Here is a 19,003-nt window from a genome sequence, read left to right as displayed (position 1 = left end):
CTTTACAGTGCTTCTGGTGACTTCGGACTCACAGGGGGGGACACAGAAAACTCCTAGGACAACCCGTACTCCCACCTACCCCACCCAGTTAACAGCCTGGACAGACAGCCATCAAAGAGAACTCTTAAAAATTGTGATAAGGATACTCAAGTCTAGATCTCCTCAACTGATGGCCTCTGGCAGGGGTGTGGGTGGGGAAGGACTCAGTTTTCTTCGGGGGGCTGGCCATTAGAAGCTGGTCATGCTGCAGAGAATATAATATAGACAACACAAACTGGACTCCCACCCACCCTTCTTCCTCTCCTTTTTTTTTTTTTTTGGAGGGGGAAGCAGACACATACACTCACACAAAAATAAATCTTTTTTTTTTTTTTCTTTTAAAGAAACAAAGGGAAACACCAAGCAAAGTTTTTTTCTTTCTTTCTTTTTTTGTTTTGTTTTTCAAGACAGGGTCTTTCTGTATACAGCCCTGGCTGTCCTGGAACCCTCTCTGTAGCCCAGGCTGGCCTTGAACTCACAGAGATCCACCTGTGCTGAGATTAAAGGTGTGCACCCACTGCCCGGCATCTGTTTTTTTTTTTTTTTTTTTTTTTTTTTTTCCCTTAAGAAGTTCTATATAAAATCATATACGGAACAAAACTGTTCTAGAAAAGCCTGCATGCGTAAGTCTAAGTCTATTGCCCCTCTTTTGCTCAATTCTCAATCTGTAACGTTTATTAATCCATGTGGAAATTTAGAAAGAAACACTCTGGCAAAACTTTGAAATCAAGAGTTCACCGAGAGTCAAGGTTATGTGGGTATTAGTTATCCAACAGCTTTGCAAGAGACAAGAGATCTAAGACATTCTCCACTGAGAGCTACGAAGTCTGCGTTCAGAAACATAGAGCACTCACTAAATTAAAAACAAACAGCCTTTAGTCCCAACACGGGAGGCAGAGGCAGGCAGATCTCTGTGAGTTTGAGGCCAGTCTGATGTATAGAGTGAGTTCCAGGACAGCCAGGGCTACACAGTAAAACCCTGTCTCCAAACAAACACCCTCAAGTCCCTTTGGCCCGCTCAGTTCTCTGAGGTTATCCGCTGCCTTTTGTAGCTCACTCGCCCATCCGATTGCCTGACGACTCTGCCACAGGATAATGAGGCACCCTAAAGTCAAATGTGCTTTCCACTTAGCTATAAAAATTCAACAGCCCACCTCACTTGAGACTGAGGTGTCACCAGAAAGGAACAGGTCTAACTCCTTCCCAGTGTCAATTACCAAAGCCTCTTTCAGCAAAGAGTCGGAGGTTACAAGGAGCTGAGAGCTACAGTGTGTAACCAGGCAGGCAGCATGCCACATGTAGAGCCCACCAGCTGTTGGGCCTTACCTCTCTGTAGAGTTGACCTGGCCGCTGGCACTCATACCCACCCTTCACCCATCCCTCAAACGCAACACCAAGGCCCATGCCTCGCAGGGGTCCCTGGCCAAAGCCCTGCTGTGGGGGCAGGGAGGCACCACATCCTCCTGGGTAAGCAGGCCTTTCTACTGTAGGTCTCTGCTACTGGGTGGGGTCCCTGCCTACACTTCTGAGCCCATGGCTCTTGCGGCTGCTGCCCCACCCCCGCCCGGCCCCTCCAGATTCTTTGGCTCCAGGCAGAGTCCCTGAGCCAAAGTTCTACCTTAGCCCAGGAACTTCCCTACTTCTGAAAATGGAGTGTGACCCTGGTCCCCACATGGAAGCAGAGAACTGACTCCTGTAAATTGTCCTCTGACTTCCATGCATGAATATACACAGGTGCATGTCGGCAGCAAGAGGGAGAAACGTTTTAAAGTTTAGATTCATTTATTTTATGTGTAAGAATGTTTTATCTGTGCCTGGTACCCTCAGAGGTAAGGATGTCATGTCCCCTAGATCTGGAATTACAGTCAGTTATAAACTGCCATGTGAGAGCTAGGAATTTAACCTGGGTCCTTTGCAAGAGCAGCCGGCATTCTTAACTGCTGAGCCATCCCCCATGTTTCAAAATTTAAATGATGATGATGACGGTGATGATGATGATAGAAACTGAGTATGATGGCACAGGCCTTTAATCCCAGCACTTGGGAGGCAGAAGCATGCAGATCACTATGAGTTGGAGGCCAGCCTCGCCTACACAGTGAGTTCCAGGACAACCAGGGCTACAAAGTAAAACCCTCTCAAGGAGAGTGAGGGGGTGTGCAGAAGAGAATCATACTTACCAATGATCTAAAGACTACTCCTTCCAGAACAGTAACATAGCTAAAATAAAACTAACATGGGATGCATGTGTATGGGTATGTGTGTGTCTATCTGTCTGTGTATCTGTCTGATTGCTCTGTAATTATGAGGTGGTGTCTACAGTTTAAAAAAAAAATTAAGATAGCAGTTTTCGGGATGGAGAGATAGCTCAGGAGTTAAGAGCACTGGCTGCTCTTTCAGGGGTCCTGGGTTCAATTCCCAGCAACTACATGGTGGCTCACAACCACCCATAATGGGATCGGATACCCTCTTCTCTACTGCAGGCTTCAATGCAAACAAAGTGCTTGCACATAAAAATAAGCAAATAAATAAATAATTAAGGGGGAAAAGAAGACAGCAGTTCTCACCTGGTGGAGGTACACGCCTTTAATCCCAGCACTTGGGAAGCAGAGGCAGGCAGATGCTGTGAGTTCAAGGCCAGCCTGGTCTATAGAGCAAGTTCCAGGACAGCCAGGATCATAGAGAAACCTTCCTAATACTGTCATCCTTTAGTATAATTCCTCAGGTTGTAGAGACTCCCAACCATAAAATTATTTTTGTTGCTACTTTATAACTGTAATCTTGCTACTGTTATGATTGTAATGGAAACCTGATGTGTGATCCACAGGATGAGAACCACTGCAATAAGGGCAAAGAAAGCCAAAGTCCAGCAAAGACTTTGGATGAGAGAAGCTCGAGTGGGACAAGCACTAACCACGTGCTATTTTATTTACTCATGCCAGTTCTACAAAAGGTAAGAAGCCAGAATATGAGGTCACCCATAAAGTTTCCTTCTAGAGCCAGAGAAGAGCGTGCCACCACAAACTCTTGGTGGGCGCTGAGACACCTAGGGCTCAGAAACAGGGAGGTATGAAGGAGGTGTTTCAAACCAACTGGAAACAGCCCTGCTTGGTAAGCAGAAGCATTAAGTCTTGGACTGAGAGGATCTGCAGTTAAAGGACACGATTTAGGAGCTGGGCCTCGCTCTCTCTAGATCCTCAATTCTTCTTCAGGCACTTTATAAAAGTCACAGCGTTCATACATGGCTTCTACCATTTTGGAACCAAATACAATTATGAAAGCAGAATCAAACTAGGAAAAGAGTTTGTAAGGCTATTTGTAAAATACAGTATTAAATCACATGCAGCCATGGTGGTCAGACCCTGGCATGGTGGTTTCTGGAAAATGAATAGTCCTGAATGGAGTTTTGGCCTGAAAGCAAGGGTACCTTCACTTGTGCATAAAATCACTCTAGCTAAGGAGAGAGATCCATGCTATACACTAATGTAAAACTACCCTTCTTTTTAAGTGCTTTTATCACTGTATATGTGTTTGGGGGTACACATGCGTATGTGTTGGGGTGTGGGGTGGGGTGCAGAGGATTACCTTGGTTGTTTTCCACCCACCTCCTTGAGACAGGGACTTCCACTACAAATGTCTGGCCTGCCTGGGCACTATGCTCCAGGGCTCTTCTTATCCCATACCTCCCCAGGAGCTGAGACGCCACGCCTGTACCCCCACTCAGCTTTTACACAGGTACTGACCATCAAACTCAGGTCCTCAGGTTGAGCAAACACTTTACTTAGCAGATGAGCCAACCCCCCCCCCCCAGTGCCATAAAACTATTTTTCCCTAGATCTGACACAGGTTACTCACAACAACACATCTTGACAAGAGGACACAGCCTCTGAGTTAGGACACGGGATGACTTATGATGCTCTATTCACAAAATAGAACATGTTTACCTCCAAAAGACAGCTTGGGGATATTTCCAGGCACTACCTTATTAACTGAGGCAGGGGAAAAAAAAAAAAAAAAAAATCTCAGAAACTATCATTGTTTAAATACACTCTATTTTTATTTTGTCTTAAAATAGTTTAACCTTTATGCTACAGACTTATTTCAAAAAACAAAATCTTATCTTGCACCAAAAAATATATATATAACACTCTGTTTATTTTTTTTTCTCCAAAGACCATTAAATACTAAATGGAAACAAAAACTAAATAATGGTGTAAAGAACTAAATTTCATTTTACAAACTTGAGTTGCACATTTGGAAAACATTACTTCTACGCAATGATTTGTCATCACTGCATCAAGTCCACGCTCAGTCCCCAGCAACAGCAGATCTGTTAACGCCAAGTGCACTGGTTCCCAGCCGTACAATGGCTGACAATTCATGTTCAAGGTAAGAAGAGCAAACGATTCAGTGACCTTTGCACTCTTTAAAGAACAAAGCAACAACAAAAACATTTCCTAGTTTCCAGTGATTTTTTTTTAAGATCACTACCCTTTGAAATTTGTTAGGGAATAAGTAGTGTTTTAAATAAAAAGAAAAAATACAACAGCATTGAACTAAAATACGTGATTATTTTAAACAAACAGTGCACAATCTGAGGAAGTTTGGTTAGGGTGCAACAGTTTTTATATACACATGGAAGTCACATCACACACATACGGGAGAGCAGGAATTGGGGCTCAGCTCTTTGCCTTTAAAAAAAAGAAAAAAGTCAAAACTAAGACAAAATTGTGCCCTAGGCTTTTGTAAGCCTTGTGACAAAGTACAAAAAAGCAAGCAATGAATCTGTCTTAAGTTACTAATAGTGTTACTCTGCTAACAGCACATGAACAAATGACTAAACTAGCAAACCAGGCAGGCCATGCTTGTAAATGCTGACCAACACATGCCGTGGCTGCTCTCTTACCACTGACAGCATCCAGCTAGTCTTTATCAGTGGTTCTGATAATGCTGCGGTGGCCCCCCCAGCCATAAAATTATTTTCATTGCTACTTCATAACTGTAAGTTTGCTACTGTTGTGAACTCTAATGTAAATATCTGATATACAGATGGTCTTAGGAGACCCCTGTGAAGGGGGCATTTAATCCTCAAAGGGGCTGTGACCTGTGTACAGGTTGAGAACCACTGATCTACAAGAACGGGCAGCTACAAAGAGCAGTAGTTGCCATTTCAAGCTGCCACAGTGGCGAACAGCCAGGTTTCTGCTCCTCTGCTTTTTTCAAATTGGAGGAGAAGGGAATTAACCACACTCGTGACATAAATCTATCTGTGAGCCTACTGGATCCCTCATCAATGACTTGGCAAAGCATAAAGGACTACTTAATGTTTCCAAATGTAGAACTTTAATTAGAAAACAATACTTCAGCTGGGTTTTGGTGGCACACACCTTTAATCCCAGCACTTGGGAGGCAGAGGACAGCCTGGTCTACAGAGCTAGTTCCAGGACAGGCTCCAAAGCTACACAGGGAAACCTTGTCTCGAAAAACAAAAAACAAAAACAAACAAACAACATGAACAAAAAAAAAACTTTAAAGAAAAGTTCAAATGTTATGAGAGTTATATGTCACAGAATTTGATTAACCCTTGTTAGAAACTATACTTCCACTCTCCTGGATGTAGCAATAATGGAGGAGTCCAAACACCCTCTTAATTAATTATTAGATGGGAAAGCCCCATACTTCTTAGAGAGAGCCAACTGCTTCAAGCAACCCTTCACTCGTTGCATATTAATGCCTGAATCTCTGTTTTGATGCATAAGTCAAGTAGTCAGGGACCTGTATCCGGAGTAAGTTTGTACAACCTAAGATAAAGGCAAAAGGCCAGAAAAGAGCTTGGTTACAAGTTCATTCTGTCACCAATCCACAGTGCACCCAAAATTAGGGGATGGCTATTAGGGACAAAAGAAAATGTCAGGAGAAATCACCTGCTGTATAGACTTGAACAAAACATTCTTAACATGAAAATAAGTAATGAAAAAACATTCTTTAAAATGAACTGCCCTTGACACTGGAGGAGACATAAGCTGCGAAAACTTCAAGTCATACACTCCACTATATTCTCCTACCAATAACTTTCTGGGAAACAAAGACCAGAAATTATGTTTCTCCTCTGATGAGTATTATAATTCAAGTAAAAAAAAAAAAAAAAGTGTAACAGTAAAATTCAATAAATTAATGCTAAAGCAAGATGTGAAGGTCCAAAGATAACCAGCAATGAAAGTCCTGTTTCGCTCTGGCCTCTGGGTCTTTGGTTTCTGTCTAGGATTGTGGCCAGGTGAGAGAGATAAATGATGTTCTGAAACTGGAGATTTGTGATTTTTAAAGCCTAATTAGTAGTAGACTAAAGGAAAAAACTGCAAAGTTGGTGAACAGAGGGCAGATCAAATGAACACTACAGAAAAGATCAAAGAACACATGCTCACATATATACCTACCAAAGGGATCTACAGAAAGAAGAAAGGAAGTACCAAGAAGGAGAACAGATGAATAAACTTGTCTTTGTGTAAGAAGAAAGAAAATGCCAGGCAGACTCATGCATGAGCATGCAGGCTGTGTCTCGTTTCTCTCAGGGCCTCCGCAGCATCCACCCTGCACAGTGTTGTATGTAGAGTGGTCCTTGGTCAATGTGTGCCCTGGATGAAAATGGTAGGTCTCATCCTACAGTCGGGAAGAGCCACCAAGGCATAAGGAGGGAGCAAAAGGGCACAGCAACACCGCATGTAACAATGCAAACAAACACCACATGTGAAGTCTTCTGAGCCAGTATTACTTCACTCTCCGCTGTTCACAAGACATAGTGTTCTAATTCTAAGTATTGCTTTTGTAAAGTACTTCACTAACAACTACAACATTACAGGAAAAAGGTAGTAACTAATGCCACAAAATTCCTCTGCTGGCATTTCCTAAATTCCCTGAAGTGTCTATTATCCTTTACTAATCCTTTTAGATACTGTAAGACTTATAGTACTATCCGATGTGCTTTGCATCTGATTTCTTATGGTATATTTTCATTTCTCTCGTGTATATATTTTCAGAAGGCGAAGAAAACTACCCAAACACAGCATGAGGTCCAGTTAAACAGTTGTCACACACCCTCTATGGAGCAACCAGCTGCAAAAGAAGGCACTTACTTTCCTCTCAGATTTGCAAGTGCCTAAAGACTTAGATGCCACACAGCCTCTTAAGTTCTTCCTACTCAAGTAACAGGTTTCCATGTTGGGGGGGAGCTGAGAGACAGAGGTTTCCCCATGACCTCTCAATGCGCTCTTCAGAAACTCTCAAAGAAGTATGAATTATTGCAACAAGGAGACTGACTGAGTCCCCTCAATAGTATCTGGGAATAAAGAGGGGGGCATCTTGAATATTTGTGTCATGGCAAATTGACAAGGAGCTATGTCAGGAAAGATGGCGGAAGACGTAAGCTGAGGAGAAAATGTATTCTATAATACTTCTGTCTTCCACTTTTAAGGAAGGGTTTTCTAAATGCATATGCCCTACCAGGCGCCAGCGAGGCCCTGACTGATATGTGTGCAAATGCCCTAAGACAGGAGTGACAATGAGGCAGATGGAGGGCGGCCACATCTGCATATTAATTTCATTATACAGAAAAATAAATATAAGATTCAAAACCTGAAATCCATTTTGACTAGTAAGTAAAATATTATTCTAAATGGAGGATGACTTTTAAGATAAGTCATCAAGCAAACTGAAGTCGGCTAATAAAATCCACCATTCTCATATTCTTATCAAGGAAAAGAAAAAAATTATTTTCTCTGTGATAAGTTATTTTCCTAAGTGAATATTTTAATAAAAAGAGGGGGGAGGTTACCATGAATGTCAATTCCACAAATGCCACAAACAGCTTCTGAAGCTGAAGCTATGACAATGAACTTCCATGTCACAGAGAGGAGGAAGTGGGAGGGAACAGTGCAGAGAAACAGTGACGTTGCATTACAGTAGGTATTTACGCCTGCTATCCTCATCCAAGGTAAGGTCAACAACTTCTGCGGGGGAGGCCCACGTCTGCTGGGGAGTCACGGCAGTCCATGACTGTGTTTGCCGGGAGCCAACATACTGCGTTGCAGAGCCATGCTTCCAGGAAGAAACACTCTGTATCACACCTCCTCGGGGGTGAACACACCTGCAATTGTGTGAAGAATAAAGCCCAGTTAATCTTATTGTGAGAAAGCTATGAGACAATGTGGCTTCAGTTGTGCACATCAACACTTTACCAATCCCATTATGCAAGTTTATGTTAAAAGACCAAGGGCTCAAGTCAGCTCAGTCACTCTCACTGATTTCTATGATAGAAATGAGCACTCTTAGATGAAACAATAAGAAAAATCTGCTTTTAAAATAAGTTTTATAGCACAAAAACCATGCTAAAAATAGCGAAGACAAGCCATGCACTTGGGAGGAAGAGGCAGAAAGATCTCTGGGAGTTCAAGGCCAGCCTAGGAAGTTCCAGACAGGCTCCAAAAGCTACACAGAGAAATCCTATCTCAAACTCCACTGCCCCCCCCCAAAAAAAAAGTAAAGAGGGGAGGCTGAGGAGGTGCTCAGTGGTTAAGAGCACTGGCTGCTCCTCCAGAGGACCCAAGTTCAATTCCCAGCACCCACACGGCAGCTCAAGACTCTATAACTCTAGTTCCAGGGTTCTAACACCCTCTTAGAGACATATACACAAGCAAAACACCAATGCACATAAAATAAAATTTAAAAATAACTATTTTGTTACATTTCTAAGTTTCATGGGAACTACACCTTGCATAAAATATCTGTATGTCTCTCGCTGTGGTACAGTGACAGGAACAGGGCTGAAGCATGGGCTCACCAAAGGAAAGCTGTTTCAGACACAATACCAGCTTGAATTCCATATTCCAGCCAAATGATAAACCCAGAGCCCTGGAAGGAAGCACTAAGAAAGCCTTGACTCAAATGAGAGGACAGCAGGAGGCTGGAGCTATGACTCCCTATCTGAAATTACTGGTTGTACCCATGTAGCTCATGTGTGGAACCGCAGGTGGCATGCATGGGTTTTGGCAGCCTGACAACCAGAGCTCAGCCATCACCACAGCTATTCCCTGGTTGTCACACACTCGTTCACCATAACATGAGTGTAATATCCATCACGTTATCACACACATATAATGGTTGAAAAATCAACTGCTTTAAAACCATACACTGCCTAAAAGATTACCTACCTGTTCTTTTAAAGGCTAGCCTGCCGAAAACTAAGAGAAAGAACTATGGGAGAGCAGACCCACTGAAGTCAAGGCACACAGCAGGTGTAGTTTGTTTCTGGTTTTGCTTTTGATTTTGGTTGGTTGACTGTTGGGTTTGGTTTGGTTTGGTTTTGAGACAAAGATTTGTTATACATCCCAGACTAGCCTTAAGGTGACTAGGTATCACAAGCTGGCCTTGAACCCACACTAATCGACCCACCTCATTGCCCTGAGTGCTAAAATTACAGGTGTAGGCCATCATACCTGGCTCAGAACACAGATTTCCTATGTATATCAGAGACAGAAAATCTGTTCAGAAATGGACCAAGGAGCCACTAAGCCAGAGGCTACAATATTTTCAAAGACTAGCTAGTAAAGGTATTAAAATAAGGAACCCATAGCACAATCTCTAACTCCAAGCCTTATAGTGTGTTAAGTAAACACAGACTGAGTAACTACGAAGTAGAATATTTACAGAAATTGTTTTGATGGGATACTTAAGCAGTTTCATATATATTACCTCACCAGACAATTCCAAAAACCCTATGAGATGGACTGGAAGTCATTACCTATGGTCTACAGATCAAAACAGGCTTAAGCAGGTGACAGGATTTACCTGGTCACAGTGCTCTTAAGTGTCAAGTCAAGGAACTTTGAAACAATTCTACTTCGAATTGTTATAGGTAAAATGAACCATCTTAAAGTATGAAGTTCTCTAAAAATTCAAAAGTTCATTTACATAAGCATTCTAATGTAAATAAAGCTAGCTAGAGAATTAATAGGAATTCAGGGACTAAGTAGCCACCAAGGCAGCTAATGCAACTTTTGCAGAATTCTTACACCATCTAACTAAGGGGTATAAAGTCCTGTCGTTATTCTTCCTAAGGAATTGGGGTCAGTGGTTTAAAGGGATCTAATCTAATCCATATTTTACAGAAAAGGAACAAGGATGAAATGTAACGTTAAGTATGGAACTACAGCAAAATCCCATCTCCATTCAGGGTTATTTTCTTCAAACCACAGCCATAATACTACTGTGGACTACCAGGACTGCTGCCTGGTCCCAGGGGTATTTGCTAAATATCAAAACAGATTCTAGAAAAGTATCTGGTGTAGGAACAGGGAGTGAGAGTGAGAGGGTTAGAGCCTGCATTTCCTACTGAAGAGTGAGCAGCCAAAGAGGACGGGAAATGATTACATATCTAACCACGCGGTCACTTCTGTATCGTGACACAAGCCGTTCTAATCGCCATAAGTGAAAGGGTTGGTTAGGACACAGGAACACCTGGCAGACCTACGGATGAGAACAGGCCCTGCCCACCTGGGTTTGTCTAAAATTTTAAACCCGATTGAGGATCTGATGGCCACACCTCTCTGGTGCAGAGCTTTCGTGGCTCTAGAAAGCTGTAGCCAGGTGGTTAGCTCCCAAAGAGAAGGTGCCCTTCTGCCCTTCTGAAGTGTCCAAGGAAAGTGACAGAAATCGGCTTCTAGAAGGCAAGTCTCAGGTGATCACGGCTACATAAAACACAATAAATTGCCCCTTAAATTTCAAGCTCCTAGCCTCCACCATGGGTGGCTCACAAACACCTATAACTCCAGCTTTGAGGGATCTGACACCCCTGGGCACTGATGGCACCTGCATTCATGTGCCCACACCTCCATACACAATTAAAAAATATACTTTTCTTTCTTTCTTCCTTTCTTTCTTTAGAGTCAAGCTGGACACCTATGAGAATTAGAGAAGGTGCTAACATGGCCTCCAAGGTCATCAGCGACTAGGATTTGCTGGAAGTCAGGATCAAAGTCAGTGGGAGAATGGCCTGGGGAAGTTGTTAGTATTCAGACATCTGTACTGGCCTGTCTTTGGGATCCTGACAGGATTTGCCCTCAGCTGCAGCCACTAAGAGCACCACCTGTGTGCATTCACTACTTTCCCTTTTAAAAGGGGCCCTGCCCACCCATCCTTCCCTCTTTCTGTCTCTCTCCCTCTCTGCTCTGTCCCACTGCTCCTGTCCCTGGTGATGGTTATCCCCACTCCCCTTTCCCCTTTTTATGATCCCTTCCCCTAATAACTCCTCTGTCACATGGCATCTTTCTCTCTCTTGACCAGAACTCAAGACCATGATGGAGTGCAGTCACAAGAGAATGCCTGTCTGTGCTTTGATCTGTGTGCTGGCTACTTAAAAATGAACACTTTGCAAAAGTTAAGGTACAAATTATGACTTGTTTTGTGTTATGAACAGTAAAGCATTCTTTTTTTCTTTCATGGTTTAATTACTTCAAGCAATTAAATCGAATAAGAGCCAGGAAATGAATGAAAACACAGTGAGGCTTTTTTCTTCCTTACAGTGAAAACAAGGCCCAATACATGTTTGTTTTGTTTTTTTAAATACAGAAAAACAACTTGGGGGTGGCAGGGATTAACGTATGTGTTCATGTGGATCCCTGTACAAGTGTGTGTGTGGTACATGCACCCGCTTTGTGTGTACACACCCACAAGAGGAGGCAAAGCCAACTTCAGCAGTCTCCCTTGATTGCATCTCCCTCTCCCAACCCCCTCCCTGCCCCCGCCCCCACCCCCGCCCCACCCCTGCCCCCAGACTGAAGATGAGGCTCATCAATCCAGCTGGATCAAGGGGCCGACAGCCAGCACTGGGTTACCAACACAGCTGCCCTAAGTGCTACAGATCAGAAATCAGGGTCCACCTCCCAGTCCAAGAGCTTCTTCTAAAGTCACAGAGCAGGATGGTGATGGAGAAATGTTGTAAAATAGTGTACACGAGAGAAATAATTTATAATCTATGACAGGGGTGGAATTTCCCTGGAAACAATGGTTTCCACACAGAGTTGTTCTTGAGGTTCAAAATTTTGAGGCATTAAAATAAAAACGAAACAATTTTCATGCATTAAAGCATTTCCTATATTATGAAAGGCACGGGGTAGGGAACATACTTGGCTGAATTTTAATTGGTCCAGCCCAAATCTGGAGCCAATACAGGCTACATACTATCTGCATAGGACCTGCAATGAATCAAAAAACCCAGAGACACATTTTGAAGGAGTTTTTGTTTCTGTTTTGACAAGGTCTCACTATGTAGCCCAGGCTAACTTCCAGCCTGCTATTCATCTCTTCAGCTTTCAGGTACTGCTTAGTATGGGAATATAGCACTATGCCTAACTTATTCTTAATTTAAAAAATTTTTTTAAAATATCTAGATCTCATTCTCCAAATTTCTAAAAAAAAGTATAAGCAATAAAATCTGATAGGATTTCTTATTCATCATATACTGAAACTTCACAGAGGCAAATCTTTCACATGGTTTACTCACTATTCTAAGAGAACAATATTAAAGACTCATCATTTGTGCCCTCACGCACCCTGAAAGTGGCCACTAAAGCATCTAGCTATGTTTCCTAAGTGAAAACAAAATGCACCCTTGTGATTTTAGGGAGATGCTGTTTTCCTTCCCTGTTTTTAGCATTGAGTTAACAACTGGGTTCATGAAATAGTCTGAAATGCAAATATCCTTCTGCAATTCCCTTGCTGAGTATTCAAACAACATTAATATGTAAAATGTTGGGAGTCTTATTCACTAACATCTCAGAAGAGGTTATTGGAGGACCATCAACACAGTTCTACACCCACAGAGCACTACAGACTCTATGTAGAAGAGGGGAAAAGACCAAGACAAAGGAAAACATTGGCATGAGGGTCACAGTTTCTACCAAGGCAAGAAATAGGGACCCAGCAAGTCTGCATGTTACTAGCACGGAGCAGACTGTGGAACTGAACTGTCCCCAAAGGAACATCCAGAAATGATAGCAAATTCAAATAATGCCAGGAGCTCAGCACAACAGTACAAGATCACCATAAACAGTGCATTCAACAATTAGTTCAGAGAACATACTTTCTGCTAGACAAAATGCATAGGACAATCTAGTGTGGTTTCCATACCAGCCTGGTCTACATAGCAAGTTCCAGGCCAGCCAAGTTAAGCTACATAGTAAGAACCTGTCTCAAAAATGCATAATAAACAAAATCAATCCATGATAAAAGAATGCAAGAGAGATAAGAACAAGCTACCTCTCTAAGAAAGCACATCATTAGGCCCAAAAGTCAAACAGGGAGAATGGCACCTAACACAAGCCAGAGCAACAGGCCCAACTAACCTATGACTGCATAGAACAACAAAGGCAGAGACGGAGGTGGGGAGGGGGGGGAGGCAAGAAAACTAAATCCAAACTAACTACACACGCAAATAAAATGAGAACAAAAATATGTGCGTCAAAACCTAAACCTTTTTTCCAAGTAATAATCTTACCAGAAGTCTATCAATACTTCATAATTGCAACCCAAGAACTGTAAATAATTTCTGGATGAGATAGAGGCAGTCAAAAGAGCAAGTCTGGCCACCAGGAAAGCCTCCTCTGTGGGCTTCTCGGGGTTTTATTTAATCCAATGTGTGAGTGACGTTCACCTGGCTATAAAACAGGTTTAGAAAGACAAAGCAGTCATGCATGACTACTCACTTCAGTCCTGGGTTCAAAGGCCAGTATAAAAGATAACCTCAAAATCAAAAAAGATTTCCTTTAAAACCTCCAACAGACTCTACAAACTCCATATTCTACTGTACAGCATTTACCACTAAAGTTTCAAAGTGGTTTCTCACCTATAAAATATGTTTTTCCCCAAATTCAAGCCAATGGATCAGAATAAAGTGCAGCTTTATGCTTAGGGGCCTATAAGAAAAGTAATGACATTCAAAATGGAATCTGTTACATGACTTGGTTCAAGAAATAGGTACAGAACAAAATGACAAGCTAGACTAGTGGTTCTCAATCTGTGAGTTGTGACCCCATTGGGGTCAAACAACCTTTTCATGGGGGTTGCCTATGAAAGGCAACCAACCGCATATCAGGTATTTACATTATGATTCATAAAAGTAGCAAAATTACAGTTATGAAATAGCAACAAAAATAAATGCATGGTTGGGAGTCACCAAAACATGTGCAACTGTATTAAAGGGCCTCAGGATTAGGAAGTTTGAGAACCACTGCTCCAGATTAAATACTGAAGTTAGGAAGGGTATACCGGAGATGGTATCTATATGCATATGGGTTAGGGCTAAGGAGGCTCTTTTTAATGATAAAACTAGCCCCAGACACCATAATACTGGGAGAAGAAAGAGGGAGCTGGGGGTAGAGTGATAGCTCAGCAATTAAAAGCAGTTGTTGCTCTTGCAGAGGATCTAGGTTCAATTCCCAGCCTCTACCTGGTGTTTACAACTACCCATAACTCCAGTTCTAGGGGATCTGTTGACTTCTTCAGACCTCTGCAGGCACCAAGTATGAATGTGCTACACATACATACATGCAGTCAGAACACTCACACATACAACAGAATGGCTACATGTTAAAGAAATGTAAAAGGAAGCTAAAAAGTTCATGATGAAAGGAAGTTGAGCAAAGGAGCTAAAAAGAAGAGAATCTACCATTTCTAGGCATAAGAAAACAATAAAGGAGATGTGACAGGAATATAGGAAACTACATCAAGGGTGTGTCTTAGAAAAACAAAAGACATTTTAATTATGTCAATCTGCCAATAAGGTATCACAGTAGAAAAGCTTAAAAGCCAAAACAAAAGGAAAAAGTCAGAAAAAAACCTACCACAGGACTTAAAGGGACAATGTCTTCTAAGAAACAATGTAAGGAAAAAACCAATGGCAAAAACATGTTAAACCAGGGGAAGAAAAATCAGTACTTCTTTCTTTCTTTCTCGTCTGATAAGAGAGTCAGATTCAAAAGAAAAAGTTTTAAAAAGGTAAGAGAATTTTGAGGAAAAGGTTTTTTTATTAAGTCAGGAAAAGAAAAAATGATAAAGATCAGAGTGGAAAATTCATCTCCCACAAACAGGGAAAGCAACCATAAAACAGAAATCAGGAAAGGACGCTACCAGCATACATCTGGCAGGACTGGCTGGTGACACCCAAGACAAAACTAACTTCCATGAGGCAGAGTAAATTCATGGTTTAGCTGGGAAAACTCCCTCAGGAAGTGTGACAAAACTGTATTAGCTACCTCAGTTCACACACACATAGTATGTCACGGCAATCTACGCTCCTAAGTCCATTCTTTATATAAGCTATCCATGAAATACTGGTACATGCTTTATTTGTGTACTAACATAAGAACAATATGACAACAGAGAGCAGGGTAAAGAAGGTAATTGTGTTATATGATTTTTTATTAAAACACACAAACACACACACACACACAACCCTTGTTGGGGAGAAAAGCCAGTTTTCATAGATGGAATATACAGATCTTAATGTAAATTCTTAGTTTTTATTAAGACAAGAAAAACACATCCGAGAGGACTACAAACAATTATTTCAAAACTAAAAATAAAATAAATAAAAAGGCAGTGCCTGGGACTGATGATGCCATCAAGCACTCTACATTGCATTATACTTCTAACAGTCATCTAAAACAGAAACCTGGCACACAACTGTAATCCCAGCACTCTGGGAGGCAGAGCGGGTGAACCTCTGTAAGTTTACGGCCAGCCATATCAACCTACTATCTCAAAAGTAAAAAAGAACACTGCAAGACAGACTACACCTTCATGCCAGCCAAGATGAGTTCTACCTTTTCTTTTGTTTTTTAAGATTTTGTTTATTTTATTTTATGTATGAGTGTTCTGTCTGCACGTATATCTCTAAGCCAAAAGAAGGTATCAGAACCCACTAGAGATGGTTGTGAGCCATCATGTGGCTGCTGGGAATCGAACTCAGGACCTCTGAAGAGCCAGTGCTCTGAAGGGCTGAGCCACCTCTCCGGTCCTGATCTACCATCTTCCTATCACTCCTTTGGTTTAAACAGTCACAATTCTACATATCAGAACACCCCAATTACTCGCCTACCTTGCATGCTCCTGAACACCCACAATCTCCACTTCGCTATCTGAAGAGGCAATATTAATTTCTTCATTAAGTGGTGCATTTCCAACAGATGTTTTGTCACTTGCTAGGAATCCTGGATCCAAATGACCTGAGAGAGAAGGAGAGAAAAATAAGCAATAAGGTTTTATTTCTTTAGACAGTAATAACTCACTGACAGATTACTCAACTAGATTTAAGGTAACTCTATTCAAGCTCTATCAATCACAGCAAAACTGTTACCAGTGTCAAGTAAACAGGGGCACAACTCTGTTGCTTTGTGGTTTGGCTTTTTTTGTTTTGTTTTTCTCTTTTTCCATTTTTCATGTGCATGTGCACGTGTGTTGTGCGTGTGTTTATGTATATGTGGTATACACATAATTTTTTTGCACGTGTATAGGTGGATGCATGTGGCATGTTTATGAAGATACAAGGTTGGTATCAGGAATCATCTTCCATCCCTCTTCTATCATATTGACTCAGACAGACTCAACCCAGAGCTTCCTGATATGGCCAGTCTTAAACAGCCAGCTTGTCTGCACTTTCAAACTATAACTATAGGTGGGCTGACATTTGCTTGGGTTTCTGAATTCCATTCCTCACAACTGCATGAAGCACTTTAACCACCGAGCCATCTCCCAAGATGCTCTGCCATTTGAAAACAAACAAACAAGTAAACAAACTGGCTTTTAAAATAACTATAAAGGGCTGGAGGGATAGCTCAGCAGTTAATATTAATAGCATGTGCAGCTCTTCCAGAGGACCCAAGTTCAGTTCCCAGCACCCACAGTAGGCAGCTCACAGCAGCTTATAACTCTAGCTCCAAGGGATCTGACACCCTCCTCTGGGCTCTATGGGCACCCGCATTCATATACACATACCCACACACGTGCACATAATTTAAAAAGCTTTTTAAAAAGTATAACACATGGACATGGCATGTGTCCAAGCAGCACATCAAGACTTTCGAGTAAATGCCTCCTATTCTGTACTTCTATCTCTTAAGAGGAAAACTAAATACTTTGACTAGCAGTCTACCTAAATATACATAAACTATACAACACCATATTTTATGCTTTAGTGCTTTTTGCATTCAACTCTAGTCTACTATTAATGAACTGCATAACCACCTAGATGTCAATGGGGTAGCTCTCTACTGTTAGTCATCATAAAACAAAATTCTAAGACAGCAATCTGCAAAAGCAAACGCAGAATAAAATTAACCATTCGTACTGTGTTTACACCATAATGCTTTCTGAAAGACTTAACACGTTCTCCCTCTCAAGGAATGACGATCTGTCAAAGTCTAATCCCAAAACTCACACAGAAGCAAAGACAAGAGACAGATGGAGCTCTGGGACCTGCATGAGTGAAACATAAGCTGCACAGTGCTCATGACTCTCAACAGACAAGAACCAGTCATGAGTGAACGCATACACCAGTTCCACGCACTGAGACACAAAGGACTTCTTCACAGGCATCTTCACAAACTATTCACTACATGATACAGTGAGGTGCCTTCAATGTCACAATGTGCTTGACTGTCACAGACCTGACAGGAAGGGTAATGGCACAACAGCAAATCAAAATATATGTCTCTAAAAGCAATTCAAATACGAGTAAAATGATTCAGCTATGTGTTCCACTTTAAATACACAATCATAAATGAATTTTAAATTCCTACATGGCCAGTAATAAAGTTCAGTGGTAAAAGCATTTGTCCCACAGCCAAACAACCTGAGTTCAATCCCCAGGCACACAATGGAAGGAGGAAATAGACTCCTGAAAGCTATCCTCTGACCAACCCACATTCTCTCTCTCTCCCTCCCTCCCTCCCTCCCTCCCTCTCTCTCTCTCTCTCCCTCCCTCCCTCTCTCTCTCTCTCACACACACACACACAATTTTTAGTTAAAAAATTGATTCTTAGAAATTAACAGAGTTGCAATCAACACAAATTTTCATTTATGTTTTAAAAGACATCTGCATTTAAATATGTTGTCTTCTAATACAAATTTTTTTCCTTATACTTATCAAAAATGTTTATGAAACCTCATACAAATGAGACCAATGGAAGGGAAATTTTACAGACTTAGACCATCCTTCCTCTTCTGTCACTTGCCCCAATGCGCCAACATCACTGAGAAACCCTGTGTTTTCCCTCCGTCGGCTTTTCACATAACCCTTCTGGAAAAGCACAGGCAGCCTCAAATGTAGTAAACTTCATAGTGTTTGCATCCTCTACCCATGCAAACTCACCTTGGAGAGCTCACCCCAGGAGGAAAAGATTTACATAAGCTCCATGTTACAGTCAGAGAAGGGCACTAGAGTGCTAACAAAACCCTGGGAAAGCATACACGTAACATTTAAAGCACAATATATACTACAATAAAAACGTGTAATCGAGTCTAATGAGATTGTTAATGCTTAGTGTATAATGCTATTTTATCCATTTGGGGAAGTTTAAATTGACTAAGTGTTGGCGAGATGGGTCAGCAGGCAAAGCCACATGTAGACAAGCCTGACTCCCTGAGTTTGACCCCCATGGCCCACATGGTGGGAGGAGAGAACCTACTCTCAAAGCTGTCCTCTGACCTCCACCTGTGCACTATGGCACATGTGTGCCTATATATATATATATGATTTTTGATGACTAGAAACAACTGGTGACTGAGACTATAATGACAGTCTGCATGAGTCTGTAACAGGTTTTGGATTTCATGTGACCCTGGCAATGGCCACCAGTCTTTGAAATCTACATGCACAAATATTCTCTACACAGCACTCAGTTTTGTTAACCCTGGGATG

At 41.7% G+C, this 19,003-nt stretch overlaps 1 protein-coding gene across 4 annotated transcripts in view; it reads right to left on the bottom strand.

Moving 5' to 3' along the window:
* Positions 1–4,071: 4,071 nt before the first annotated feature.
* Positions 4,072–19,003, bottom strand: part of Ark2n (arkadia (RNF111) N-terminal like PKA signaling regulator 2N) — a 71,404-nt gene continuing 56,472 nt past the window's right edge. For all 4 annotated transcript variants that reach the window (XM_051202261.1, XM_051202264.1, XM_051202263.1 and 1 more), the window contains 2 exons: positions 16,184–16,310; positions 4,072–8,176 (listed from right to left, as the gene is read on the bottom strand). In XM_051202261.1, coding sequence (XP_051058218.1) covers positions 7,987–8,176; positions 16,184–16,310 — 317 coding nt within the window. In that variant the 3' untranslated portion in view covers positions 4,072–7,986. The remainder of the gene's footprint in view (positions 8,177–16,183; positions 16,311–19,003) is intronic.

The sequence above is a fragment of the Phodopus roborovskii genome, unplaced genomic scaffold, assembly GCF_943737965.1.
Source record: "Phodopus roborovskii unplaced genomic scaffold, PHOROB, whole genome shotgun sequence".
NCBI classification, from domain to species: domain Eukaryota; kingdom Metazoa; phylum Chordata; class Mammalia; order Rodentia; family Cricetidae; genus Phodopus; species Phodopus roborovskii.
This window is presented reverse-complemented; position numbering and strand designations above follow the sequence as displayed.